We start from the raw sequence: 28,000 nt of genomic DNA, 5'->3' as shown, positions 1-28,000 counted from the left end.
CTTAAAGTGAAAATACCAGCGCGAGTGGCAGAAGGTAACCAACAACGCGCATACTCGCTCTCCTCAGGATTAAAGGGCTCCTTATCATTTACATAAAGATTTAGGGCCTGACAAATCCAATCTTCAAATGAACCAAAAATTGGCCAAAATAAATGATCTGGTCTAATCTGCTGGTTACCCCAGACATACATACAATAATATACCATTTTCTCTTTACTCTTATTTCTCGTGCAAGATGCACCTTCCCAATTTTTGAGCATAAAGCCCATTGGGGAATCCCGGGGAATATCTGGAAACCTCTCCTTGGGTCCCTTCCCCATGAGATCAGAGGGCTTGCTCTTCCTCTGTCCCATCTTCCGGAGTGCCTTCTTTCACACACACACATGCACCCCTCGTTCGTGGCTCACGCCCTCGCGGGCAATGAGAACCGCACTACTAGAAGGTCCCGCTCTGCCTTACGGCAGAGTCCACACTCGCTTCGCTTCCTCCCCACAAGGCGGGGGGGCGTCTCGTTCAAGCACACTCCAGGAAACCCACCCCAACCGAACGGAATCACTTTCTATACTTACCCTCCCTCGGGTCTTCGTCCGGCTCTTTGTGCACAAAATTTACGGGGTTTTTATTCTTTTGCCTAATTACCTGAATTTAGGGTTCGGAGGTTAAGGTTTCAGGGCGAGCCTTCGTCCACTCCAGGGCCGTCTAAAAACGGGACGGGGCGCCTCCCCGAAGTTTAGAAGGCCCTCCTAGAAGTCCTTAATCCGAGTCACGGCACCAAAATTTGTTATAAATGAAGACGAGTTTTTGAGCTAATCAGTTAATTTTATTAAGCAAGCGAATTTAAAGCAAGCGGTAATTAGGCAAAACAGCGCTGGGTGACCGGGGGAACTCGGTTCCGCCAACGGCACACACACTCAACTTTTCGTATATGCTTATATATGTTATGTACTCGTTCACACGCTGGGACACCCTGACGAGTTAGCTCCTGGTTGGCTAGTTGACAGTGTCCACGAGCTGCCGGGCGCTCTGTTATCTGTTGTACCATCTGGGCACTCTGTTATCTGGTGCTCCATCCGGGCACTCTGTTATCTGGTGCTCCAGGGTTGGCTTAACTAATATTACAAGGTTCTACAAAACATAATCAAACTTGTACAAGCGTAGTTACTGCTTACAACAATATGCATAATATAATTGAATCCTACTCGATTTGCTCAACAATAACAATTTTGACCATCACTTATTACAATATTTATGGAATAAAGTGATTGGCTTGAAGTCAAATTGCATACAGTGGGAAAGGTCTGCTTGAGACTCCTTGCACCCACAACTTATCATTGTTCATTCTGCCATTCTACTTCCTTGTGGGTTTCCTAAAAGAAGTTCTTGGCCTGGCTACAGCTCAGGCCTTTCTCTCCTTTGGAGCCTGTATCAAACTGCTGCTGGTGTGGCTGGGTGTAGGTTGAGAGCACACATCACAGTGACCATTCCAGAGGCCAGGACTGGTGTGTTAATCTTCTATGAAAAAAAGTGTCTGTTTTTTTTGTCTCCATATCAAATGTTGTGAAGTTGAGTCTTTTGTACTGTCCTTATTTTAAAGCTAAATACCACACCTCAATTGGTGTCTACTGTGGGAGCGTTCCCAAATTCAAACCCAGATACAAGGCTCTGCGAGGCGGAAGCATTGATTCAAACTTGCAGTTTTGTGGCAGCAGTTGGACCACTGAAGAAGAAGGTGAGATGGAAGGGGGTTGAATGCGCAATGGTCGCCTCAGCCAAATGAAAAAAAAAAAAAATCAGGGAGAAAGGGTCCTTGGAGGTCAGTCCTCATGTGCTGGCTCTGGATCAGAGCAGGTGGCTGACAGAGAGCTGCAGATGATCCTGCCCTCCTTCAGTGGTGCATATGGCATCACATCTCGCTATCATTAGTTCATTACGCTTTCTCCTTCATCAACAGTAGCCAAATCACTACCACTGCCAGCCAGGACAGGGACTGTGGCCCAACTGCCATAAATCAGGCACGGTAATGAGATGCAAGGTCTGTTTCTATCCTTGCTATTAGTGTGTGGTCTTGCCATAGGTAAATTCCTAGTTCTTCCTCTGCTTGCCCATCAGATCTGACCTTGAGTATGGGATGGTGCTGTAGAAACGCTGGCAAGATCTGCCTGCTTGCTGAGATGTCTTTCTGCTTTTCAGAAATACCAGTAGCACTGTGTGGGTCTTTACTGGCAGTCTTCACAGAAGCCAAGGCCTGAAATGGGAATCTCTTTCCCCCTCTTACCAGTGGGGTTTTTAACCTCTCTCTCCTGGCTTGCTAGCTCAATGGTGTTCAAAGGAAGTAAACTGAAGCTAGTTTTATGTAAAATAAAGCAATGTGATCTTCTGAAGTATTAAAAAAATCTGTGAATGTCTCACTTATTGGATGGGTTGATTGTAAAGGTGTGAGGTCAACTAACACACTTCTTTCTTTTTACCTGATCTGCAGCTTCTTTTCAGTCCATATTGACAATCGAGATGAAGAAGCAGCAGAGGTTCTTGAATGAGGATGGCGATGGCGATGGGAGGAAACCAAATGCCATTCCTACCCTGGATGACTGGGCCAGTGAGGCTGATGTGCAAGACTTCAGCACTGGGCAAGGAGGCGGCCACCCCCACGTGGCATGATGCTAATGGGATGCAATACTCTCATTGATTGGTGTGGATGTCAGTCAAGCTCTGCTCCATCTCTGCCCCCTTCCTCGCTGCCTCACACCTGTGGGCAGAGCTCAGAGTGTCCTTGGCTCTCAGACCAGAGCAATTAAAAACATTAACTCTGTCCTGGGGTGTTATCTCTTGTTCTCAAACTAAGTCCAAATAATGAGCATGCTAGCTATAAAAAAGAACGGTTTCTAAATGCATGAAGAAAATTTACCCATTTTCAGTCAAACCAGCAGGGCCCTTAGAATGCTCACTTGCAGTTATCTTGGATTTACGCAGCTGTTTGTGGAAACCTGCTGTAGTTAGCGTGCTTGGCATTGTTTTGTGCCTGTATGAAAGATGTGTGGAACACTATTCAGGGCACTACCAGCAGAAAACTACTGGCCAGGGAACGTATTTTAGTAGTCCTGAGAGATGGCTTCACACTGGAGTATGAGGCAGTAGATCCCTTTCCCCGAGGCTGCTGAGAGGAAGGCACTGATGAAGACGAGCCAAATATTTCTAAGGAAAATTCTTTTAGAAGAAACAGATGTGAGCTGAGAAACAGCTGATCTAACATTTCAAGACATGGGCCACTGTTTGGACTTAATTTGAGGATGCATCTAGTTCAAGGTGCTGATTGTGACTGCATCTGTACCCAAGCCTTGAGTGTTTGGCATCTAGGGCCTTCATCCATGGCAGAAATCCTATGTGCCGTGAAGACCCGCTCTCAGAAGAGATGCAGCAGCTGATTGTTGCATGCTTTTTCTAGCACTAGCCCCTGCAGCAAGGACCTCTCTGCATGAGATGCTCTGCAAAACCCTGCATGAGCTCCGGATCTCACATTTTGAAGGTTTTCTTCAAAATGCCTAGGTGAGGAGGGGAAACGTTTTGACGCTTTTGGTCGAGGTTGGGTTACACTCAAGGTGTGTCAGTGTACTTGGCTCTTTCTCGTCTCATTGTGTCATGCAGTCACAGGAGCCCACAGAGCAATCGATCACCCACCTTTGGGGAATGACCGCCCTTGGCCACAGCTCCAACAGAGACCGTCGCAGTGCTCAGTGGGAGCAAATTGTGTACAGTACTCAAATAACCGTGGTGTCCAGCACAACACCTCATTAGAGCTGGCATGAGGGATTGCTCAAGTGCTTTTTGAAGGAGCTAATGAGGTTTGGCATTCAGATCAGCTTATTCCTAACTCTTGATTTGCTGCCCTGGGTAAGCTGCTGCTTGTGGTAACTCGTTTCATGGTTGAGCAGGCCTGCTCTGTTGAGAGGCAGCCATTAAAGGAATTTTCGATAGGGGCATTGAACTTTTAAGATCTTCTGAATGAAAGCTGAGGGCAGAACTTATTAAAAAAGCGTCATGTGGGTGCTGCTTTTAACATTACATCTTTGGTGTGTGCCAATTGGTTAATATTGTTAACAACTTATACAAAATTAGTAACAATTGTTAGTAACAAGTAAATATTTGAGAAAGCAGTTTGCTGGTTCAGAAATTCCTCAAAACAGTAAGTTCAACGATAAGTGAAAGGAGATTTTGGATGTGTAATCCTGCTTGCACCTTCGTGCAGAGGAAAGATAAAGGAGCACTTCCTGGGAGCTGTGCCTCTAACCTAAGCAGCTTTGACACCAAGAACATCGAAAAGGGGTGAGAGATACAATTAGTAGGGCAGGGATCTGACTCGTGATTCTCCCACAGGCCTGGGGAAGCTGCCCAGTGCCCCTGGGCGATGGCTGTTTTCTCCATGTAAAAACTTCATGTTAAAGATGCATTAGGGCCCTGTAAGCTGAAATCCACTGGCCAAAAAAACCCCAAACAACTGTCATCACTCCAAGTTAATTTTATCCTAACAACAACTCTCTAGCTGGTGAGATATTTGATTCAACCTCCACAGTGGCTCCAATCCTGATGGACTCTACAGGGTTGTTGGTATCAGCATGTCTCATGTAATGCTACTGTATGTTTATTGCTCTGGGAAGCCACCAGAGAAACAGCTTGTTAGGTGGGAAAGAAAGTAATGGTAGCATTAAATAATCTCTGTTTGCATTTACTGGTTACTAATGATCCAAAGAAGCTGAAAATCCCAGAGGATGCATTTCCTTTTGATTAACCCAGCAGAAGGATGACAAGGAGCACATTTACTGTCGACTGAAACATCACAGGGCCTGGAGCTGTTCAAATGCAGCTCTGTTCCATTTTTTCCTCTCCAGAAAGCCATTTGCAAACACTTTTTCACTTCGTAGGGAACCTCTGCCACTGTTCTCCTCTGTACAGAGAATGGCACCAGCTTGTTTTCCAATCTCCTGTCAGTAGTGGCAGAAGATGAGTCCTGCACACCCAACGCTTCCCCCAGGCTGCAGGCAAATTGCTCTGCCTAATGATAATTCAGGTTACAGTGGTTTCAGTGCAAGGGAGAAAGGGGTGGCCCTGCATAGCTGTACATCTGGGGTTTTCCATATCATGTAGCTGGCCTGAATTAGGAACTATGCCCTGAATTTAGGCAATTAACCCTGGGGGGGCCACAGAGGTGTGGTAAGTAATGCCTTTCTTAGTTGCACTTATAGTGTGCTAGCATTTAGGTAGGACAGCCTGGCAGAGGAACAGACCTGAGGCATGGAGAGCCTGGCTTTGTGGTGCAGGGTAAGTCAGTGGCAGAGGCAGCCTTCTCCCCTAGCTACAGAATACACTTATTCTATGACTTACAACTTTAGCTTGGGTATTTGAAATACCTTAGGAAATGTGGCATCCTCAGCTTCATTTAATCAGCCAAAATTGCCACTGGCATATTTCTTAGATATTTATCCTATACAGTGAGATGAAAGAAAATATACCTTAATCCCTGCTTTAAGCCCTAGTCCAACTCACAATTATAACTCCATTGCTTGTTTTAAAGTACGCAGTCCAAATAGACCTACATCTCTATTTTTAAAGGTATTTAGTGCCTGCCTTCCATTGAAAGTAATGGGAATTAGCCTCTAAAAACCTTCTAAGCACCTTCATTCCTTGACCTTAAGCTGTCTCTGTGAATTTATCGAGACTAACAAAAAAAGGGTGAAAGCCAGAAGTGGCCTGACTGTGTCAGTTGACTCCAGCCTTTCTGAAATCACTTGCTTTATTCCAGATGAACACTTTGACAGCTTTTGAGCAGAATTAAATCTCTTGGGTAGGAGGTGGAGCAGTACAGGGCCTTGCTGCAACATGAACAATTTCTGTTGAAATTTGCTTGAGGATAGCATTTTATCTGACTATAAGTTTGACTGATAGGAGGGTACCTAAAGTCTCTGTACAGGCATTCTTCGTGATTTGTTTGAAGCTTACAGAATACATTAATAGGAACCTGCCTTTGCTTCTTCCATCTGGTGCAGAGGCATTCTTCCTTCTCTAATAATTTAACTGAACTGTTCTGTGATTGATCCTTCTGGCTGCACTTAGCTAGCATGTGATAGTTGTTCTGTTTGCAGACCTTCAGAGGCACCTATGAGTGGATTTTCAAAAGCAGCTCACATTGGCATCCTTCTGTACTCACTGACGTTTGTAGGAACTTTACTGCTGGTTTACCATCCTGACCTCTTATCCTAAGGTACACTCAGCAAAATCCCTTCTTACCTCTCACTTAGGCCATAAGAAATGGGTTAATCCATTTAAGGAAGCAAAAGCCCTGTATGGTAACTGAGGTACCTATCAGAAGGTGGAAAGAAATCTCTATAGAGTTTCGAAGTGAAAGCAACCAAAGTGTTAAGGAAAGTGTCTGCAGAGACTGAGGCTGAAAAATGTCACATTTTGCTGTAGCACTAACCTGAAGGGCTAAGCATAAACTTCCTTTACTCTCATATACCCTGTGCACTATAACACTGCCTACAACTCCTCGAGCCCCTTGGGATGTGTGCTTGCTGATGTGAGAATGGCAGGCAGTTTCTGGATAGCTGGCAGCCCTGACTCTGGGTTGTGCTGTAGCCTCAGGCTTGCTGAGGTGCTGCAAGCACGATAGATACCTGAGCAATGCTATAAATGTAGGCAATTCAGCTACAACAGCAGTTGTTTCAGCTGCTTTTCTCCTTCCTTTCCCAAGGAGTGGCAGATTTGGAAGTATTTGGCTTGTGGTTTGAGTTGTGGCTCAGAATTACTCATGGATGTGTCAGAAAATCTTACCTACCCCTTTCTGCAGAAAAGAAGTCTTGCAGACTGGTGAAAAGTGCTACAGATACGAGTGACACACCAGTCTCCACTATCATCAGCCTTGGTAACCCCCCCTAAAATCCAAGTACATTTGTATTAAAAAAGAGCAAACTATTCTATCCCCCATTTTTCCAGTTATTCTTGGGGTAAGTCCAGCATGACATTACAGCTCTTTGTATCCAATGTGTGAAACAATGCTCCTGCTGCAGTGGCAGCAGCACCGAGGTCAGTGGGAACAACCCCGAGACACTGTGCTGGGCCCAACAGCACTGGGCCTGCTGAGAGACTTGCCTCTGCTGCCGTGCCCGTACAGCCATGGGGAGAGCAGCTGCTGGGGTGGAGTTACGTTTCCCTCGTTATGCCAACAGTAGTCTTTGTCCAGCGTTTGGACTTTATGGCTATGATTTTGACAGAATGTGGAAAATGTAGCTTAAATATATTTTAATGTTGTTTTGTAGGCAGGAACCCTGTAGGCAAGGCGATACCAGGAATCGGTGGCTGTCACTTGCACTAGCAGTGTTATTTTTCCATGCAGGCTCCTGATGCTGCAGGGGAACCCACCAGCAGCTGTATCAGGCCCACCGCCCAGCAGCACATCAAGTAGACTCTCATCTGCAAAGAACCCATCGCTCCCCCCCACCATGGCAATGCAAGATGATTTCACAGCAGGTAAAGGGCTGCAGCAGACTGGAGACTCCTTCAGTTGGGCTTGTTGCAGTCCTGTTTCTGCAGCTTTTGCCTGGAGGATGTTTGCCTGCAGCGGCAGTGCCGGCGCCCAGGAAAGCTGCTCAGCTCAGGGAGGAAGAGCGTGTACAAAAGCTGCATTCAAAGTGCTGATCACGAGACCCTGGAGATGCTGGCAAGTGCAGCAGCTCTTCTTCATGCTGTACAAGTGAGAGGCCAGCCTTAGAGGAATGGGGAAGATATTGAACAGGACACGACACGAGGCATGGAAACATGCTGTGTATAATCTTGAATTTTCAGGAACAGCCAATATCAGAAATTTTGGGGGGCAGGCTACATTTTTGTTGCTTTTGGGTGTCTCTGCAGTAAAGAAAGCAGGGAATAAAGCCCTGTAATGGTGAAGCAGAACAAAGGAGAAGATTTGGATGGACAATTTGTGTCCTGCAGATACAATAATCAAATATGCCAGTGGGGACATCTAATGCAGAGTGCAAACCTCCTTTTAGTTATAATACCTGGTGATTAATTGTTTGTGTCTTAGTATTTTCTTTGTTGTGAAGAGAAATCTAAAACCAAACCAAACTAAAACTCAATCCAAAATTGAGTGGGAATTACAGGAACAAAGGACTTTCAAACCATTATAACTTCGGAAAGTATCTGCTTATTGGACATTGCCAAACTCTAGAAACCATTGTGGGTTGTCAACCCTTTGAAAGGAGAGGAAAGAAATTTTGCAGTTATGGATGGACAACTAGCAAAACATATGCAAATATGTAGAATGTTGAGCTGTCACAATGCTGGAATGCAAGTGCACCACCAAACAGAATCATTTGAGGTTACTGTCCTCGACGACTGCCAGTTTGCCAGAGCGCGGTGTTTACTCAGAGAACAGCTTAAGAGAGCGTCGTGTGTGAAGGAGAATCGGGTGAGAGTTGTTTAGAGTGATTTATATGGGGGCAGGGGATGTGAAAGGGTAGGGGGAGGCCCTCCCGTTGAGTCGTGAGTTTCAGAAAGGATCCCCTTGCTTTCTAAACTCCTTCTTGGAGAGGAGTCTAGATGTGGCTAGATCCAAACTTAGCCCCAGACTTGGTCAACAGTTTATATCTAAGAGACACAAAGAGTAAAGGAAAACAGGCCATGGATTCTACGTGTTTATGGCCAAAGGATTATATGGGCACACGCGATTCTTTATATTGCTTGCCTAGGATTTAAAAGTTTCATCATTCTGCATCTCAACCTGCTTATGTCCCCTCATGCGATGATTCAGTCCAATAACATTATTTGAATCTGGGGTCTTTTTGCTTCTCACTGGATTCTTTCACTGTCTTCAGACAGGCCCTTATTTTGTTTAATTGCAGACATGTTTATAGTCCATAGCCACTTTGTGCTGGCCTTGAAGGCATTATTTGGTCGAAATGAATCCTGTTTTGCTCAGCAAAGTACAAAATAGGACTTGTCTCAGGTGTCCATGATTGTCTGTATCTGCTTTTGTTTTCATTAAGTAGATACAAGTTCAGTGAATATGAGCAGAACTTTACAACATACAGTTTAAGATTTCAGCAAATTTAGCTTACTAAGTAAAGTGAGACAGACAGTATCTTAAAAATTACACAACCTTATCAAAGAATCACAGAATCGACTGGGTTGGAAAAGACCTCAGATGTCATCGAGTCCAACCCTTGGTCCAACTCTAGTCCGTTTACTAGATCATGGCACTAAGTGCCATGTCCAATCTCAGTTTAGAAACCTCCAGGGACGGCGAGTCCACCACCTCCCTGGGCAGGCCATTCCAATGCCTGACCACTCTCTCTGTAAAGAATTTCTTTCCAATATCCAGCCTAAATTTCCCCTGGCAGAGTTTAAGCCCATGCCCCCTTGTCCTCTTGCTAACTGCCTGGGAGAAGAGACCGATCCCCACCTGGCTGTAACTTCCCTTCAGGTAGTTATAGAGAGTGATGAGGTCACCTCTAAGCCTCCTCTTCTCTAGACTAAACAACCCCAGCTCCCTCAGCCTCTCCCCATAGGTCTTATGTTCAAGTCCCTTCACCAGTCGTGTTGCTCTTCTCTGGACAGGCCTGTAGTTGCCAGGGTCAGCTTTTTGTGGACTGGGGTAACATTGGCCAATTACCAATCACATGGGACCTCCCCAGTGAGCCTGGACTGTTGGAACATGATGGAGAGCGGCTTGGCAAGTTCTGCTAGCTCCCTCATCACCCTAGGATGGATCCCATCTGGTCCCATAGACCTGTGAGGATCCAGATGGCTCAGTAAATCACCAACTATTTCCTCCTGGAATACAAGGGGCCTATTTGGCTTCCTATCTCTGTCAACCACCTCCAGAGATGAGTTGTCCTGAGTGCCACCTGTCTTACTGGTAAAAACTGAGGCAAAGTAGGTATTAATTACCTCAGCTTTCTCCTCATCTTTGTTAACTATATTTCCCTCAAAGTCCAACAGAGAATGGAGATTTTCCTTGCCCCTCCTTTTGTTATTAACATATTTGAAGAAGGACTTTTTATTATCCCTGACAGAATTGGCCAAATTAACTTCAAATTGCACTTTTGTTTCCCTGATTTTTTTTCTGCATGATCTAGCTATTTCCATAAATTCTTCATTAGTAGCCAGCCCTTTTTTCCACAGTCGGTAAAGTCTCTTTTTATTTCTGATTTCATTCAGAATCCCCCTGTTTAGCCAAGCCGGTTGTCTTCCCCGCCGGCTAGCCTTTCGGCACACTGGCATAGCCTGTTCCTGTGCACTCAAAACCTCCTGCTTGAAGCATTTCCAACCCTCCTGGGCCCCCTTGTTTTTAAGCATTGTTTCCCAGAGTATGCTCTGAACTAGACTTCTGAATAGGCAAAAATCTGCCCTCCTGAAGTCCAGCATAGAGGTTTTGTTAATGGTTCTCCCTGCATCTCTGAGTATTGAAAATTCTATTATTTCATGGTCGCTATGCCCCAGGTGGCCTCCAACCACTACATCTCCCACCAGCCCTTCTCTGTTTGTAAACAGTAGGTCCAGCAGGGTCTTGCCTCTGGTAGGCTCATTTACCAGCTGATGAAGGAAATTGTCCTCTATACACTCTAGGAACTTCCTAGACTGCCTCTTCTGTGCAGTATTGAGCTCCCAGCAGATATCCGGCAGGTTAAAGTCACCCACAAGAACAAGGGCCGTCGATTTTGAGACATCTGCCAGCTGCTTGTAGAATAATTCATCTCCTTCATCGTCCTGGTTGGGCGGTCTATAACAGACACCCAGGAGGATGTCAGCCTTGTTGAACTTCCCTCTGATTCTGGTCCACAGGCACTCAACCTTGTCACTGCTGACCTCAAGTTTAACAGAGTCGAGTGACTCTCTAACATACAAAGCCACCCCTCCACCTCTCCTACCCTGCCTATCTTTTCTGAAGAGCTTGTAGCCACACATAGCAGCACTCCAGTCATATGAGTCATCCCACCATGTTTCTGTGATGGCAACTATGTCATAGTTTTCCTGCTGCACGATGGCTTCCAGCTCCTCTTGTTTGTTGCCCATACTGCATGCATTAGTGTACATGCACTTCAAGTGAGCTGCTGATTTCACTCTTAATTCGGGCTTTCCATCCTTAGGCAGATCTTTGGAGACCCCAGTTGCAATGTTCCCCTCACCTCGCCTCCTGAGTGTCGATGACTTCAAGATCAGCAATGAAAAGGTAAGGGCTAAGGACAGGGGTGAGCAGGCTTCCTTTTCAATGACTGTTCAGTGCTTAGCACAAAATGTCACTGAAAATCATAATCTTCCACTCTTGTGGAGCAGATTCTATTTGGAATACATTTGACAACTACAGAGCAATTACTTGAGTATTTTCCCTGGTGCAGAAGTTACTGGTTGGGAGGCGGTGCTAAGGTTAGGCAAAAAGCATTCTTTATGTGTGGAGGCCGATTTAGAGCAGATCTGAATGGCAGGGCAAGTTACACATTAGTGAACATGTGCACAGTGCATGCCCGGAAGCACATAAGCAAAGATTATAATGCTGAATGCAAGGAAGGTTGCAAAATAAAATAGAAGACCTTGCTTTGCCTTAGTTACCCTTCTTGCTGTATCTCACAGCCATCTCATTCACAGTTTTTCTATTCAATAAGACCAATGTTCCTCCAACTTGTTTTCACGTGACTCCTTTTTTGGACTCTGGGTTCTCAGAGAGCAGCTGAGTCATTCAGAAGCAAGAAAGTGAGAAGCAACTGCAATTACTGGCCATGAATGTTAAGAAACAGCAAATTACCTCTCATTGCTGGTTATTGCAGATGGGTTTTATTCCCCTGCCATAGCCTGTAGGAACTGAACCACCTGCTCACGGTAAGGTGAGCTCTTAATCTGTCTTGGAGCGCTGCTATGACTCTCTTGGTTCAAGCAGGGCTTCCTGACATAGATTGAGAAACAGCACCTTGGACCAGTGGAAGGTTATGGCAATGGAGTGTTACACATCACTAGCTGTAATTGTCTGCCAAGATGAGGAAAGGAGGAATTCTTCTGAAACTATTGAGATGTATATGGAGCTGCGGTAAAGAAGATGACATGCTACCACTGTGTTCCTGATGAGGTGTTGTGTGTGGTTTGTGCATCTTTTTTCATGTGCCATGATTTATTTCCATTGCAACTAGATCCGCGTTGTCTTGTGCAAGTCATCTCACAAGAAAATAGACGACCAGCAAAGGAGAGAGCAGAAGATTGTGCTGAGGGAGAGGGAGGAGGAGGCAGAAAAGTCCTTGCGGCTCCCTGCACTGAACATCAGGGATGCAGCCAACAAAAGTAAGTGGTTGCAATAGTTGTGGGCCTTTTTGTTTGCTTGCTTGCTACTTACATAGTGTTGCAAATGTCTGTGAAATTGGACTGGAAGGCTGTTAAACTTGCATCTGAGTGGAAGCTAAGAATGATATTTTGAATGCTCCTTCCTAGTGATGCTACTCCAATTTTCAAAACTGATCAGAACTAGCCCTACATGCGTCTCCGTTCACCTCGAATATAGTTGTGTATATGCACATACTTGTGCATATATACATATGTCACTGATGTCAGTGATAGTGGTATCGGTAACATCCCAATTAGTACCCATCTGAATATTTTTGATTTTACAGTTCCTCCGTACTTCGTAGAACACGTAAGGTAGCATAAAAACACTGCAGAGTCCATAGTAGTGCACAGATTCTATGTAATATTTATACTCAGTACTTTTAGACAGCTCAGATGTTTACGTCTATACTTTAGGAAATGAGCTTTTGCAGGCAATGCATGAAGTTTTTGACCTACAATGCTTTTGATGATAAATAGGTTTCATAAGAAATGCATATGTCATCTGACTGTTCTTATACCTGGTATATTTATCATCAAGAAACTGTGTTTGCCGACAATTTGCATCTATATTTACATATTTTTATTCTCAGTTCACATTTGGAAGGCTTTTTTTTTTGTCACAACTATCAAGACTAGAAATTGCCTTTTTCCACAAGAGAAAGCTTAGGCTTTGCATAGTTTGCAAACAAGTACATTTGATGACAAATAAATTTCACCTCAGCATCTTCAAAATACAGCCAATGGGTACCTCTGAAATAGTAAATATTCCTCATGCTCGGAAAACAGTGAAATCCATCAACTACTACTTTCCCGATGGTATGCTAAAATGCACGTGCACTTAGCTGCCTGCTGTCCAGAATAGCTGAGATAAATGGGAACAGAGGTGCTGTCAGGCTCAGCAGGTCACGTATCACTATTCCCTGGCACTTGCTCCTTGTGCATTCGACCAAGCCCAGCAGGACTTGGTTGTTCAGGCTCGGTGCTCGCTGGGGACAGCTGGAGATTTTTCCTCAGAAAGTTACAGGGTCCCTCTGTCCCCACTGCCTCAGGTCACAGCAGATGATACAGGGAGGTTTGTGCACACCTCAGGAGCTTACTCCTGGGGTTAGCGAGTCCTGCTGAGCAGCACTGGCTCCTGGTGAGCGTAAGCCCTGCAGCACTATGAATCTGCAAGCTGGCTGTGGTACCCATACAGATGTGGGAGCTGTCTCTGTGTGTGCAATTTTCAGGTTCACACAAGGAGCTGATGCCCAACTGGCGACGAACGGGAGATGGTTGGGTGCTGGAAAAATGAGCCAGACAGCAGGGAAGCCACTGAATCAATGCCAGTTTGCTTGCATATGTAATCCTGGATGGGGACTGGGTTGCCATCTGCTCAGTGGCAGGGTGCCTCGCCCTGGGGTACGCAATGCTGATGTCTGACGCTCTCCTTACAGTGACCTCACTGCCGCCCATTGCTCTGGACAACTCCAAGGGGGCAGATGAGCCACAGTGCAGGGACGCCCAGGAAGCCAAACCCTACCCTAACCCACAGCAGGCGCTGGTCAACGCGCTCACGTGGCTCAGCAGCGATGACTGGTAAGAAAGCCCCCTGTTCAGTCTTTCTCCCTCTCAGTATAAAGGTAAGTTAGAACCTTTTTTCTAGTGCCTCTGAGCCCAAACAGCCCAGATGTCCCAAGGGAACTACTGAAACCACTCCAAAATAATCACAATATAAAGATGTGAGAGCAGCCTTTTATTTGCCTTGGTCCATAGCAGCGCTACAGCCGCAGCAGGTCCCTGCTGTTTCCTAGCTTGGCTTTTTGCTCCACGTAGCTGCAAATGAAACCTTCAGGGAAGAGAGAAAGTTGACAACAAGATGATTTGCTGGCAGAGGCCAGAAGCAGGATGGAAGTGGTCTTGAGTTTACAGATTTGGGGCCTCAGGTCACTGGCCCAGGTGGGACTGAGTGAGGATTTATCTCTGGTCCTCCTGCGGCTAAGTTCCAGAAGCACCTATGGGGAGTTCCTCTTTCCTATTTCTGAGAAATGGACTGAGATGTGGTACGGAGTTTCTCAGCCTGTCATTTCTTCTGAAAGCCTTGTGGCAGAAGACAAGTAAAAAGAAAATAAATCCTTCAGGAATCTTGCACTTTTAGAATTAACCTTTTTCTTCTTCACTGCTTAATATGGGCCAAAGATGTTTTTGTTGATAATCACAGTGTGTCCTGAAATTGAACACAGACAGGAGGAGGCTCAGCAAATTTCAGGTGATATTGGTTGTCTCTTTGATTTCTGAGTCAGCATATGTGCACTAAGGCTCCATTCACACTGGGATAACCATGAAAAGTCTTCCATGATGCAATATCTTCCTTGTGCAATATCGCTTTGTTTTGCCCCTCTCTCCTTTCTCTTTCCCACTCCTGTTTGGTGCCCTGTGAGGTGCAGGGAGCTGCTGCAGGTGTGAAGGGTCTGGGTTACACTCAGGGACCCCAGTGGGGGTGGATGCCCAGCCCTGCCCTGCCGCCCTGGTGAACAGTGACTGTAACATGTCTTCATGTAGCTCAGGTCCTTCACCAAGAAAGTGCTGAAAGAGGTGGGTTTTTACTACTTTTAAATAACATGTTGCTGTTGTAGGTGTTATTTTAAGTAGGGATTTTCTGGAAAATCCAGCTTTTTGGCTATTCTTGCCCAGGTATGGAGTATTTTATGACATGCTGCCTTTTTTGGGGAGGGGAGGGCAAGGCTGTGGGGAACAAGACTAGACTGTAGAGTGCAAACTCAAGCTATGAAGTGGCAGTGAAGACTCTCCCTCCTGCACTGCCCTGTGGGGATGGCAAAGAGGGAAAACACCCCGGTAACAGCCAGACGGGACTGTTTCTCAGACACAGGGTACAGGGAGCGTGCAAGAAACAGAAACATGGCACAGTCTTCCAGCTTCTAGGAAGCAGTGACATAGAGACTTTGTGTGCCAGTGATTTCAGGAAGGCTGTCTTGTTTAGCAGCTGCAAATTAACCCAGCCATTCTGAAACCATCTATTTGCCTTTTGGATTTATGTATGCTTTTGAACACGACCTCATCCTGTAGCAACGAGTCCACAATTTAATTAAGTGCTGTATAAGAAGCACCTCCCTGTGCTTGTTTGAGCCAGCACCCTGGTAATTTCAGAGGGTGCTGCCAAGTTCTTGGGTGGTGAGAAAAGTCAATCTTTTTGGTAATTGCCTTTCAGGGAGGAGAAAGTGAAGGGACTCATCAGCATCAGACGCCTGGCTATCTCCCACTCAGAAGTCCTTCTTTCTAGACTTCATGATGTTTCCTCGGTAGTTATCAAAGAGGTAAGAATGTTATGTTCAATTGTGTCCTATGTACCTCGTACATGGAGCATAGAGTTGATATGTGCTTCTTCATTTACGTGGGTGTCTGCCTTCATCACTATTTTATTCCCTATTTTTCTAAGGGCTATGTCAACTATCTCTATGATCTGTCTGCATATATAGCTGTATTTACAGGCATGTAGGGCATCTGTGTCTCTTCTCTTTGAGGTAGGTGTCATTCTCATGCAATATACAAATGCAGAAACTGCAGGTGATTTGCCACAGCCCAAGTCTCTGCCCAAGCTGTAATTAAACACTGCAGCTTTTGCCTCCCAGCTTCCTCCCACTTCTTCCTCCTCCTCAGCAACGCGGGTGAGTGACTGCAGGTATTTATTTGCCTGTGTTTCCTGATGATGTTTTCTCCTCCTTCCTTTCTGCTTGCTTTTTGGTAATTTGCCCTTTCCACTGAACTGTTGACTCTGTGCGCCTGTGGAATTTTGCACAGCAGCAACTGGGTGCTTAGAGCAGCCTGGCTGTGGGGTGAGCAGGGCAGTCACACACAGCTTCACTGTCTCATCTCTCAGTGAACAGAGAGGTCTCATCCTAAGCTAATTAATAACATCTATGGCTGTATTTCCAACTTGGCACTTAGCAGCCAGTTCAGGCCACAGACTTGTACTCTTACTACATGATTGCCAAATATATAACATTTTCCTTTGCTTGCAGAAGACAGTAGGACAGCTCATTTCCATGAAAGCAACTCCTCTTGTCCAATATTTAATGACATTGGAGGCTTGAATGTCCCTTGTGGTGTTGGACTCTTTAAACCCTTCTGTTTAGATATGCAGGACTCAGATTCTACCCCTGTGAGATCAGGCTTAGGACGAGAAGCCCTTTCAGGTTAGCTCATCTGATTTTTATATCACTTTTCTATTTCTGAGGAAATTTCCTCCTCTCTGTTCTACAATCATGCACAGAGACATCTTTCAGCTTTTGTTTCACTCCAGTCCCAGATTTTGCTTTCACAAGCACTTCTAGCACTTATGTGGTTTTCTTTTATTAAGAAGCACAACTAATTCTGGCAGAAAGAAGTACTGGTCTGTCCTTCCAAGTATTTTTCAAATGAAGCACGTGACTCTCAGTTATTTCTTCCTTACCCTTATGGGAGAGACTTTTGGAAGCAGGGGTCACCCAAGAACAGCCCTGAATGCTGCAAAACCCCACGGTTGCAGCTGTAATTGTATGCGACCTCCAAAATCCTTGAGTACCTAGAGTCCAACAGCTGGGGTTCTCCTGACCAGGCAGAGCAGCAGATGGACTCCAAGTCCATGCTGCATATTAGCCTGATTGTAGACTTGAGCCTGTATTTTCAATTTCCTCGTTGAGTGCTCAAACTGCCAGTGCTACGATTTTGGACAGGAGGAAAGTACTACTTTTCCTCTGTCTTGTCTTTATGAATTGTGCCTTTATAGTTTAAAAACAGCCATTGACTTTTTTTTTTTAAGGCCTCAAATCAAAGCAGTGCACATTATGGGTTGAGTAGCACACTTAGTTCTAGATTAAACAATATTTTAAAGCTTTCAGTCTCATTAAAATTGTATAAGTGGGCCTGAGGCCAGAGAAGAAGTTAGCGTCAGAGTAAGTGTGCTCCTGTGCTCCTTCTGCTCTTACTGTGCTCTTATGTTCCATCTGGACACGGTGAGAAGTCTTGTTGTTTCATGGGACTTTCATCTGGTGAAATGATTTTCTCTGCAGGATGGTTCTTACATTTCCCCTCATGACTTCCCCAGGTGAACAATCTCCGCTCAAAGGTGTGCTGCTGTGCAATCGACACTCTTGGAGAGCTCTTCAGGACCATGAAGAAGGACATGGACCACGAAGTGGATGAGATTGCTCGGGTCTTGCTGCGGAAGATGGGGGACACCAGCGACTTCATTCAGACAGCAGCCAATCAATCCCTGGGGCTCATGGCGGGGAGTGTGACTCCTGCACGAGCAATGACTGCTCTCATGGCCAGTGGAGTCCAGTACGTCGTTCTTTTCTTAGTGCTATCCTTCACCTTGAATTGTGTCGGTAGGAGGAAGGGATGGGAGGCAGAAGGGAATGGATGGGAGGGAAGGGTCCTTTCTCCTGCATCTTCTGTGACCTCGGTGATTAGATTCTCTGATCATAATCCTCTCTCCCTTCCTCTTGCATCTGCTTCTGCCCTACTGCAGCCTATTTGTTCTCACAATATGTCAATGCTGGTGAGACGTGGTGAATGATGGGGAAGCAAAAGTTCCTGCAACGCGTGGTGATACTGCCTTGTGGCTTTGCGGGAAGAGGGACAATAGCAATTCTAGCAATGAGCGCCTTTTGGTATTTCACAGCGCTAACCACAGAGGCACTGAGAAAAGCCATGCATCATCATTATGCCATTAACTTGAGAAATAAGGAGGCTAATTGCTAACACATGGAGCACGTGCTGGGTGCGGCTCAGCAGGCGCAGCTCCTACTAAGGGGTCTCTGTCTGACTGTCATGTCCTTGAGATCTCTACTTTCTATTCAAATTGATGTTGCAAGTCAGCCTTGAGATAGTGAGCAGCTTTAGAGGTGCCTTCACAGGCTGACTCCCATGGGATAACTGAAGCAAATGCTGCCTTAAATCATAGAAGCACCGAGTACCAGATTGGAAGGGATCACCTGGGCCATCTGGTCAAACCCTTCTTGGCAGAAGTGCAGTCTAGACAAGGTGGCTCAGCACCCTGTCCAGCTGAAAGTCACTTCCCTGGGGAGATTATTCCAATGACTGATTGTTCTCATTGTGAAAAATTTCCCTCTGCAGATTTGGAGATAAACAGGTGGAATAACCCCCAGGACTGCTGCAGTTCTGTTTGTGTAGCGGAGCCCTCTGATGAGTCAGCAAGAATTGTCTTTCATTTCCCCCTTTCCCAGACTAAATTTCAGGAAAGAAATTGAGTATCAAATAGTCCAGGGAGGTAGAACTCCTTCCTCTTACTTGCAGGTAGCCTCTCTGTACAATGCCAATTTTGTGTTTATCTGAGGACAAATCATCTACAGGTGGCTAAAATGGCAGTAAGAACTTGTGTGTCCTTTCCCCAGCAATGGCAGGGACCATGCTGTGACCGAGGCCTGGGCTTCTGGCCCTCTTTTTCCCCCTGCCCCAGTCTTTGTTTCCTTGTTTGCAGACACCGCAATGTCCTGGTGCGCAAGACTGCGGCCGAACACCTGCTGACTGCGATGGAGCGAATTGGAGCCAAGAAGCTCCTCTCAGGCATACCTACCAATACTGAGGTGCTGGTGGGCATGCTGGTGAATCTTGCTCTGGACTGTCATCAGGACACAAGGTGATGATCTTCATTTCACCTCCTAAAATTTGAAAACTGTTTGGTGTCTGGCTATAAATGATAAAACCACAAAAGAGCGGAAGGTAAAATTTAAAAAGTTACTTCACAGTGTGGATAATGTCTGGGGAGATGACTGTACTGGGTAAGATGAGGTTGTCCAGCAAGAGGGACCATTGACAAATTCCTGTGACTTGAATGATTCTTTATTCAGATCAGCTGAGCTCAGATTAGTCAGTCAAACAATTCTGTTTCGTCTTATGTGTGCAAAGCAAAGCTGCAGCATTGGCCACTGTTCGTCACCGAATGGTCCCAAACATCTATTTCTGGGAAGGTTAAGACTGTCCTAGAAAAAATGCAGCTGTTTTCAAACGATGTATTCAGTCTTTCTAAATCCCTTCTGCAGATTTAATTGCCTATTGTAGTCACAAATTTTTCTTCCCAATCATTGTATAATGTTGTTGTCTGTGGCTGAATGACCTCCAAATTCCCTCTTCACAGTAGCTGAAGTTTCATAGTAGCAAAACCAAAGCAACTAACCAAAAACCAACCAAACCATTAGTCTGATTATTAATTAAATTCTGATTAATAGATGCGAAGAACACATGATCAATTAGCTCCCTGTGTGCATACATGTATTATAGAATACTAAATAGTAAGCATGAGGTCATCTGTCCTAGCTTCTCTGTCAGTTAAGGGGAAGTAAATTATTGTGCAATGGCAGCAAGACACTGCAAATAAGCCATGACATGCAAGCAGGAGGTGGTCTTCACTTGTCCCACGGGATCTTTCGCTTCCACAGAAGCATACCCTCAGTTTCAGAGTGAAATAGTATTTTCCTGTTACCCCATGTTCTCCTCTTGTGTTCAGCTGGTAGCATTGTGCAGTGGCAGTAAGAGGAGGTAAATCTCTTTGCTGAAGAGGTAATACCTCCTCATGCAGGTATTACACATGCTGAGTTTAAAATATCAGTTTATTAACGCTTTTCCTTCGTTTATTCACAAGGCTAGGGAGAAAAGACAGTAGTAGTCTGTATTAATTTCTCTTTTTCCTATGTTAGATATTATGGACGGAAGATGCTGTATTTATTGATGAGTCATCCAAAATTTGACAGTTACTTGAAAAAGTCTGCCCCCTCACGTGACTTGGAAGCTGTTATGGCAATGATTAAGCAGAAAGTAAGTGCTTGGCAGGAGAAATGTCTTCTTTATGCTAGTACTGAGATTGCTAATATGAGATTGAACATACCTCATCTTTCTTTACCTCCTTCTTCTTCTGCTGAATCCTTTTGCTCCTGGGAATGAGCTGTTGATCCTCAGCCTTTTTATCTTCAGACAGTGAATGAACTAGTATAGGTAGAAAGAAAGTGGGTGTATTTTGAATATCAGCCACAAACAGGAAGGGAAAGTAGGAGAAAATGGTTTTACCATCAAGCATTAAAAAACCCAATGCTACTCCCCACACCCCCAATAAAGCAAGGAAGTGAGAATAGTGCTGCTGAAGGCAGTAGAGTCTTTGCAACAGATGAAGTATTAGTGCCAAAAAAATTTCCAAATATACAAAAGATGCACAAGGCAATCATAATTAGTACACATATTGTGTGTATTCTGGGAACACTGCCCTGCTGTTATGCTCTCTGAAGCTGGAAGAAGCTTCATGAATTCAGCATCCCATGGAAAATCATCCCTGTTTTTTTCATTCCTTTCCATTTACGTTCTAGACAGGAATGTGTCTTTGTGCTGGGATAGGGAGAATGAGCGTAAACCAAATAAACTCCCAACACAATGGGCCACCCTCCAGAAAGTCCAAATGTTTCCCACCAGTTTTTTTCCTTACCAGTTTGCATTATTCCCATTTGTGCACAAGACTAATGAATTCTGAATTTTATATTGCTGCCCATTATGGTAGCACCTATAATCTACCTTATGTTATTGAAAACAAATAGTAGACATCACTGGATCTCTGGCCCATCTCCCTCTCTAAGTTAGGAAATGTTTTCCTAATCCTTTCTTGGTAGCAGTGATCCTTCCTGGTTATAATTTGTGTTTTAAACAAGTAATTTCCTCTTTTATCTTCTATAGATTCATGGGTTTTTATGTATTTGTGTAGGGGACAGAAGACCATCCATGTGAACCTCCCTCTGCCAAGGAGCACAAGAAGTCTAAGAAAAATGGCTTGATGATGCCCCAGGACAACTTGCCTTCTATTGGAGGGTACTGAGCACTTCTGTTATATCTGACAAAGCACATGGCAAGCTTTGCATGTCTCTTCCTCAAAAAAATCTTTCTGGTGGAGACAAGGGGTACCAGAGATTGTTTCCTTGCCCCACAAATATTCTGTGATCAAAAATGTCTACTTCTACGTTAGGCTGAACACAACTTCTCTGGAGGGTTTTCCACAAAAATTGAGAGAGAGGAAGAGACACCCACCAGTTCTAGTTCAGAAAATCCAGTGCGGTGGCGAGGACAGTGTTGTGGAGGCTGCGAGAGGGTCATTTCTCCGCTGTTTGGTTTGGGACAAGTAATTTCAATCAGGGTATTCCTATCTCAGTGGAGTCTTTTTGAGATGGGTGGTTTGATGAGAAGTCCCATTCTAGAACCAAGATGCCATTCCCAAAAATAGCACTTCCTATGCATTTTGTTTGGCCTGGCGGAGTCATTGCTTTCTGACTCACAAACAGTACTGGCAGTTCTGGTCAATAGACATACCAGTGTGGACTCTGTAGCTATTCATGTCATTGAGACCCATTATCGGTTGGTTGATAGACAGCATGTTTTTTTCCCTTGTGCCTCAGTCAGCACTCAAGATAGGAGTTTGGTCCTTGCTGTCTCTCCATGCCAGCGAGAGAGCTACTTGTACCTGCTCTTCTCTGGTAACAGAGTGGATTTATTTAGCTCTGTTGTGCTCAGCAGTGGCAGGAAGATGACCACACACCTCAGTAGTGGGGTTAGGAGCTGCTTGTGCTCATGGCAGAGAGAGCCTGATCCAAGACAATTGTTCCCCTTGGGTTTGTCCAGCTGTGGATCCAGCCGCTAAGGAATCAATAATGTAAGCGCAGTAGCGGGATGGCTGGCTTCAGTTTTTGCCTCTGATACTGATCCTCTGGATCCCTTCAGCTTTGCCCCTTGATCTGTCTGGGTAGGATTCATCTGTTCAGATGCATCTGAGCTATTTATCCAGATTCCCATATCTGTTGTAAAGGCACTTCTCCAGGACAATTAATTTCCTTATAATACAGACACCTGCCATAAGATGAGGCATTTAAACTTTGTAGTGCCTACTTTTCCCCACATAGGGATGCTGGATGAGTACCTGGGAAGACACCTGAAGATAAATGAGATGCATCCCATCCTTGGTGCCTTGGTTTTCCCGAGTAAGCACTAGTGATAATGTTCAGTCCAGGTTGTCTCCTGTAATGATTGTAATGAGATCAAAGCTGCTTTTCAGATAAAGATCTAGCTGAAATCACATCATTGGGAAGTCTTCTCAAGTTACATTCCTCACAGTTAGCTGAAGGGAGATATTATCACCAGAAGGTCTAACTTTGTTTTTATTTTCCATTTTAAGGTCTGTCTCTGATGTACCCATGACACCCTCTCAGACAGCCCGTCAGAAGGCCCGTCAGACAGTCCGTCAGACAGTCCGTCAGACAGTCCGTCAGACAGCCCATCAGACAGCCCGTCGCCCATCACAGGAAGAGACTGAACAGCGCCAGGAGCTTTGCAAGCTCCTGACAGCTGAGGACTTTCAGACAAGAATGGAGGGAGTGATGCTCCTCCTAGATCACTGCAAAACCAACCCCCAGCTCATCTCCACTGACATATCCCAGGTAGGCAGGGCATCTCCATCGCTCCTTTCCTGTTAGGTCCCTTCCCAAGCCTGTACCATTAAAGTTAAAACAGTGTGTCTTACGTTACATACTAGATGTCTGGGACAGGCTGGTCTCTTCTCACCCCGAATAATTTCATTCAACTCCAGGCATCAGGAAAGTAATTTCAGTCCAAATGTATTTCTCTGGCAGGTGTCTGTTGGTGCTGTTCATGAGACAGAATTTCCTGTTGCTGTAGCTTTTGCTGTATCTTACTACCAGTTAGGTTAAAATAAAGGAAATACAGTCACTGAAAGGCTGGAAATTATTCTCTAGAAGAGAAATGGGTTGGGGTGGAGGAGAAGTATCAGGCTGTGTTGATTAAAAAAAAAAAAAATTAAAGGATACTCCTGTAAACTTTCTCTTCTATTGCAGACACAACTCTGCCTATTTACTTCTATCCTCATCCCTTTCCTGATTGGGACCATTCTCACCCTTCCTGTGGGTCCTTTTTTCTCTTTGGAAAGAGGAAGACAATGGCTAGAGATAGATCTCTTCCTTTTCCTCCCAGCAGCTGTTTTTTTTTCCCCTTTTCCAGCAAATGGTGCCTGATAATGTGGCTGTCAAGGGACTGAACCTGCTCTAATGAGAACTACACAACACATTAAACTTCAGAAGTCTACCTGTTAGCCAGACAAATGGTCTGGATACTGAAGAGTTCATCAGAGCCCTGCACTCCTCCAGATGCAGGTTCTGAGACAGATAAAAACAACACTTGGATCCCATCCAGCCACAGTTTTGGCAAAATCAATACTGCCCTCAGTACTTGAGGGAACTTTATGGAAAAATGGGTATCATAAGTACCTGTTTTCATACCTCTGCACCAAAGATATTGCATTATTAAAATGGGAATAATTTAACGATTTATAGCAATGAATTATGTAAATAATTATGTAAATAATGTTAAGAGAAACACCATATGAACTATCCTGTCCCCACTCAAACCTCGTAATAAAATATGAAAATCTTTCCAACCGCCATTAGGTGCAACCACTACAGTGACTAGCCCATACGAAAACAGTGAAATTGTGCTAGTAAGTGCTGACCTAACAGAAAACATCACGTTCTACATTTCTGGGTTCTTGTTTCTACATCTCTCCTTGAAACAAAGACATTTTAATCCAGATTTCATGTCCTTTGTTTTCTTAACAGATTTTTGACGTTTTTGTCCCGAGACTTCAGGACTGCAACAAGAAAGTGAAACAGCGGGCACTGGAGGCACTGGCTTCAATGACAGCCATACTCGGAGATGCCTTGTACCCAGTCCTGACCTCTCTGGTAGTAGCAGTCACTGAGAACCTGAACTCAAAGCACTTGGGGATTTATACTGCAGCTGTGAATGTGCTGGAAGCATGCATTGATCACCTAGGTAAGGCTGACCTCTGACACTGACTCTCCCCAGCTGCGGCTCCTCCATCTCAGAGCCAAGTGAGCACTAAGTCTGTGGATGGCTGTTGTTGTCTGTGGGAACATCCAGCTGCTGCAAGATGTGTATGAAGTCCTGCCTGCATTCTTTTTATCCCAATCGGTTGTATCATGTTGGGACGTGTAGCTGAATGGACGCTGCTTATCACCTGGGTCATAGGTCTGATTATTGCAGAGAGGACATTCTAGGGATTATTTTAAGTTCCCACTATAAGAGCATGAGGGAAGTCACTAGCACCTGTCATGACTGTTTTTCCCATTTTTCCTGGGAAACTGCATGCATACGGTTTTTATTAAATTGGATTTCTAATATGTGCACTCTGTTTACAACCACTAAAACAAGATGAAAGGAATGTGCTTTTTCCTTGAAACACATAGGGGGAAGTGTGGTGGAGGCTCTTTGCTCTTGCTGGGCTTCTTTCCCACTTCTTTAGAATAAACAAGTATAAATCCAGATGTAAATGGATGCATGAACTTTTGAGCCTTCTGACCCTTTTCCTTAGACAAGGAAGGAGGTCACTTCTGCAAAGCTCCAGGATGCAAAACGTTTTCATTGCTTACATGTGATTTAAATTTTGAGGGCCCTGATGTGGAAGTTTTAACACAGCTCCTTGTACAGCAGTGAGACAATGTGGAGAATGCAAAATTGCCGGCAGGACCTCTTTGAGCACGACGGGCGGGCCGGCGAGAGTAATGAGTCTAATTCAATATGAATTTAACATCAATACCCTTTAATGAACTCTTAACAACACTGAATAGCAATGTCCCCGAGACCACGTTTTCCCAGCCCTTATATAGTCAATACGGAAAGGCCATGCGGCAAGCACAGGCTATGATTGGTTACACATGCAGTCATTCTTCCCCCCCAAGATGGTGATTGGCTGCAGGGCACTGTATGCGCAGCGACGCCCCTCCTGCAGCCTGGGTCAGGGCAGACCAGCTTCTGTTCACTTACGTGCGGTCCTAGTGCCCCTCAGTCACCCCAAGCCCTGGCTTGTTCACAGCGTACGGCCCAGCGTACGGTCCACACGGCAGTTAACTTTGGATTTACAAATGTGAAATGAGAACTTTTCTTTTTGAATTTAAAATCCTCCCAAGTAAGCTGAAGGAAAGAAGTAAAGGACTCAGAAACTGGCATAAATTTCCTTCATTTTACAAAATGCAGTTACCTCTGCCTTTTCCCCTCCTTCCCTTTTTAACTATTTTGTTTCTTATAACCTTGGAAGAGTGAGCGGAAATAAACGTTTCTCTTTCAGATAACACATTGCTGCTGCAAATCTTGGCCAGCCGAGTGCGTTACCTCAGCGGCCAAGCTCTGCTGGATGTCATAGAATGTCTCTCAGGTATTGCCTTCTTCAGCTGATCTCCGCTTCTTGTCAAGTCTTCAGAGGGAATATTTAAAGGGAACGCCTCAGAATAGACAGTGCAGTCGCTTATCAAACACCAGAAGGTCCTGAGCTTGTTCCTCCTGCAAAATACTTGTACTTGGTGTATTGTGGCAACTGGTATTTGTGAGGATCAGTTTGTTTTGTCGTCATAGGATTCTTGTTGTCCTGTTGGAAACAGAGCCTGGGGGGTCACAGTGCAGGTGAAAACTCAACACACATATTACAGGCAAGGACTTTGTGCAAGGCAGGATTTGGGGGCAGAAGGAGGCAGTTCAGCCCAACCCACTGAGGCTCCCTGCCTGTATTGCAGATATCATATGGACTCATTTCAGGATGTACAAACAGTCTACTGTATCAGCAGTGTGCAACGCACTGGAAGTACAGCTGATAATTGATTTATAATAGTAGCTTGCTCTGTCCAGCAATAGCCAAGGAAGGGAAAAAATTATAATCTCAATATATACTACAGTATTTATAGCCTGGCTTTAATTAGGACTAAATCCACTTCTAATTATGCCAGCATCTTTTAATCCAAGGTTTAATACACTTTGCTTCTTCATTATGAATCTCAAAAGGGCATGTTTAGCCATAACAAATATAAAAGGGCCTTTAAAGATGATTTGAATAGAGTAAATCTCTGTAAACCCAAAATTTACTTTTACAGTTATTTTAATCTCTTTTTCAAATACAGCATTTGAACATAAATTGGAACTACTTTAAAGAGCGCAGATGTTCTCTCTGGGATTCAGTGGGAACAGACAGGTCTTTCTGTTCTGAAGCTCCATAGTGACCACTGTGTTTAAGAGCATTTAAACATAAATTAACTCCTATTTTAAAATAGGTACCCTTTTCCTGCTTACCAGAGTTGGCTTTAGGTACTGTCAGGAGCTGTTTAAATGTTGATGACTGATGCTAGATTAACGGCATAGAGGAAATGAAAGTCCTTCCACTACAGAATAATAAATAGTTACTGCATAACATTTCTACTGAACAGAAGATAACAAAGCTCTCTTCAGACCATTTCAGAATTTGATCTCTCAGCAAAATCTGCCATGCAAGGAGCCTATTGGTAGTAAATTTTTGTTTGTATTTAATAGAGCTCAGTTCAGAAAATGAGCTGAGAACAGACTTCAGAGAGAATGTGCAGAACGTGTTCATTATCAGGCCCCTGTGTGAGATTTTTCTCAGTTCCCCTATTTTAGGGAATGTTGTGAGGGCAATGGCCATTAAACTCGTGAGATGCTCAAATGCCATGGCAATGGGGTTTGAGTAATTATCTAAGACATCCTGAAGTTTGAAACAGCTGTTCATTAGAAAGCCACTAAGTATGAGGGGAAAAAACCTCAGATTGGACCCTTCTGTCACAGACCTCAGTCAGTCACTGATGTTTTTAAGAAAACTGTCAGGCAGCACACATCTTTTGTGGGCTGAAGTTTTGAAGTGTGGTGTCATACTGCCATTTGCTGTGTGCCACTGAGCAAAAGGAACAGCCACACGGGACTTCTGTCATTTTTCGTCAAAGGTCACAAAAAAAGTAATCATCCTTTTGTTTCAATTACCTCTCTGAGCTGCATTTCAAAATCTTCAGCAGCTGGTTTAGACAACTTCTTAATGGAAATAAACATTTCCGATTTGACATTTTTGGCATTTGTAATGCAGAAGCAGATAGTGAAATTATTTACAAAATGTGTATGAGTCACTTTGATAAGTCTATCACGGATACAAAGCCTCTGATTTGGAGAGATTAAGGTCCTCAGAGGTTGGTTATGCTGTTCAGTGGACGATCAGCCACTGTTGCCTGTTTCTGGATCATTGGGGCCTTTGTGCTTGCTGATATTAGCCGGAAAAGCCTTCCAAGAACCAAAACTTGTAGGTACTTGTAGGTACAAGGAACGTACTTGTTTCCATTACGGCTGTTAATCTATTTGTCTCTCTCACCTGGCAGTGCTTGTGGCCACTGTTTATCCCCGGAAACCTCAAACCGTCCACCGCTATGTCCTGCCTGCGCTCTGGTTCTTTTTGGGAAACAAGGCCCTGCCTGTCCGAAGCGGCGGTGTCAGGGCTGTGCTCACCAAGCTTGCAAAGAGCCTTGACGGAGTGATGGGCCCCAGCCTGAAGGAGTGCGCCACCAACCAGCCTCTGCATGTGACAAGAAACCTCTGGGACCTCTTGAACCTGAATGTGAAGGCTTGATGTGCTCCAGCAAACAGACTGAGGGGTGTGGAGTGAGTGGGACAGCTGGAGGCAAAGGTGGATGTGCTGGTGGCATTCGTTGTATTCTGTGTGTTTGAAGAAGAGGATTTACCTGATAGAGTTTATAGT

At 44.7% G+C, this 28,000-nt stretch overlaps 1 protein-coding gene across 1 annotated transcript; it reads left to right on the top strand.

Annotated features, from left to right (window-relative positions):
- Window positions 1-925: 925 nt before the first annotated feature.
- LOC309437573 (TOG array regulator of axonemal microtubules protein 2-like) lies at window positions 926-28,000 on the top strand (the record flags this gene model as incomplete). The annotated part of the gene is made up of 15 exons (XM_082048116.1): window positions 926-974; window positions 1,595-1,729; window positions 2,480-2,596; window positions 11,139-11,221; window positions 12,171-12,318; window positions 13,797-13,938; window positions 15,569-15,674; window positions 17,444-17,679; window positions 18,842-19,000; window positions 20,058-20,175; window positions 21,107-21,210; window positions 22,565-22,826; window positions 24,018-24,234; window positions 25,547-25,633; window positions 27,624-28,000. The coding sequence occupies 15 exons, from the start codon at window positions 926-928 to the stop codon at window positions 27,869-27,871; spliced, it is 2,211 nt and encodes a 736-aa protein (XP_081904242.1). The 3' UTR covers window positions 27,872-28,000.

This window comes from Streptopelia decaocto (genome assembly GCF_964273445.1).
Source record: "Streptopelia decaocto genome assembly, chromosome: 3".
NCBI classification, from domain to species: Eukaryota; Metazoa; Chordata; class Aves; order Columbiformes; family Columbidae; genus Streptopelia; species Streptopelia decaocto.
Note: the sequence above shows the minus strand (reverse complement) of the source record. Positions and strands in the feature narration are given on the sequence as shown.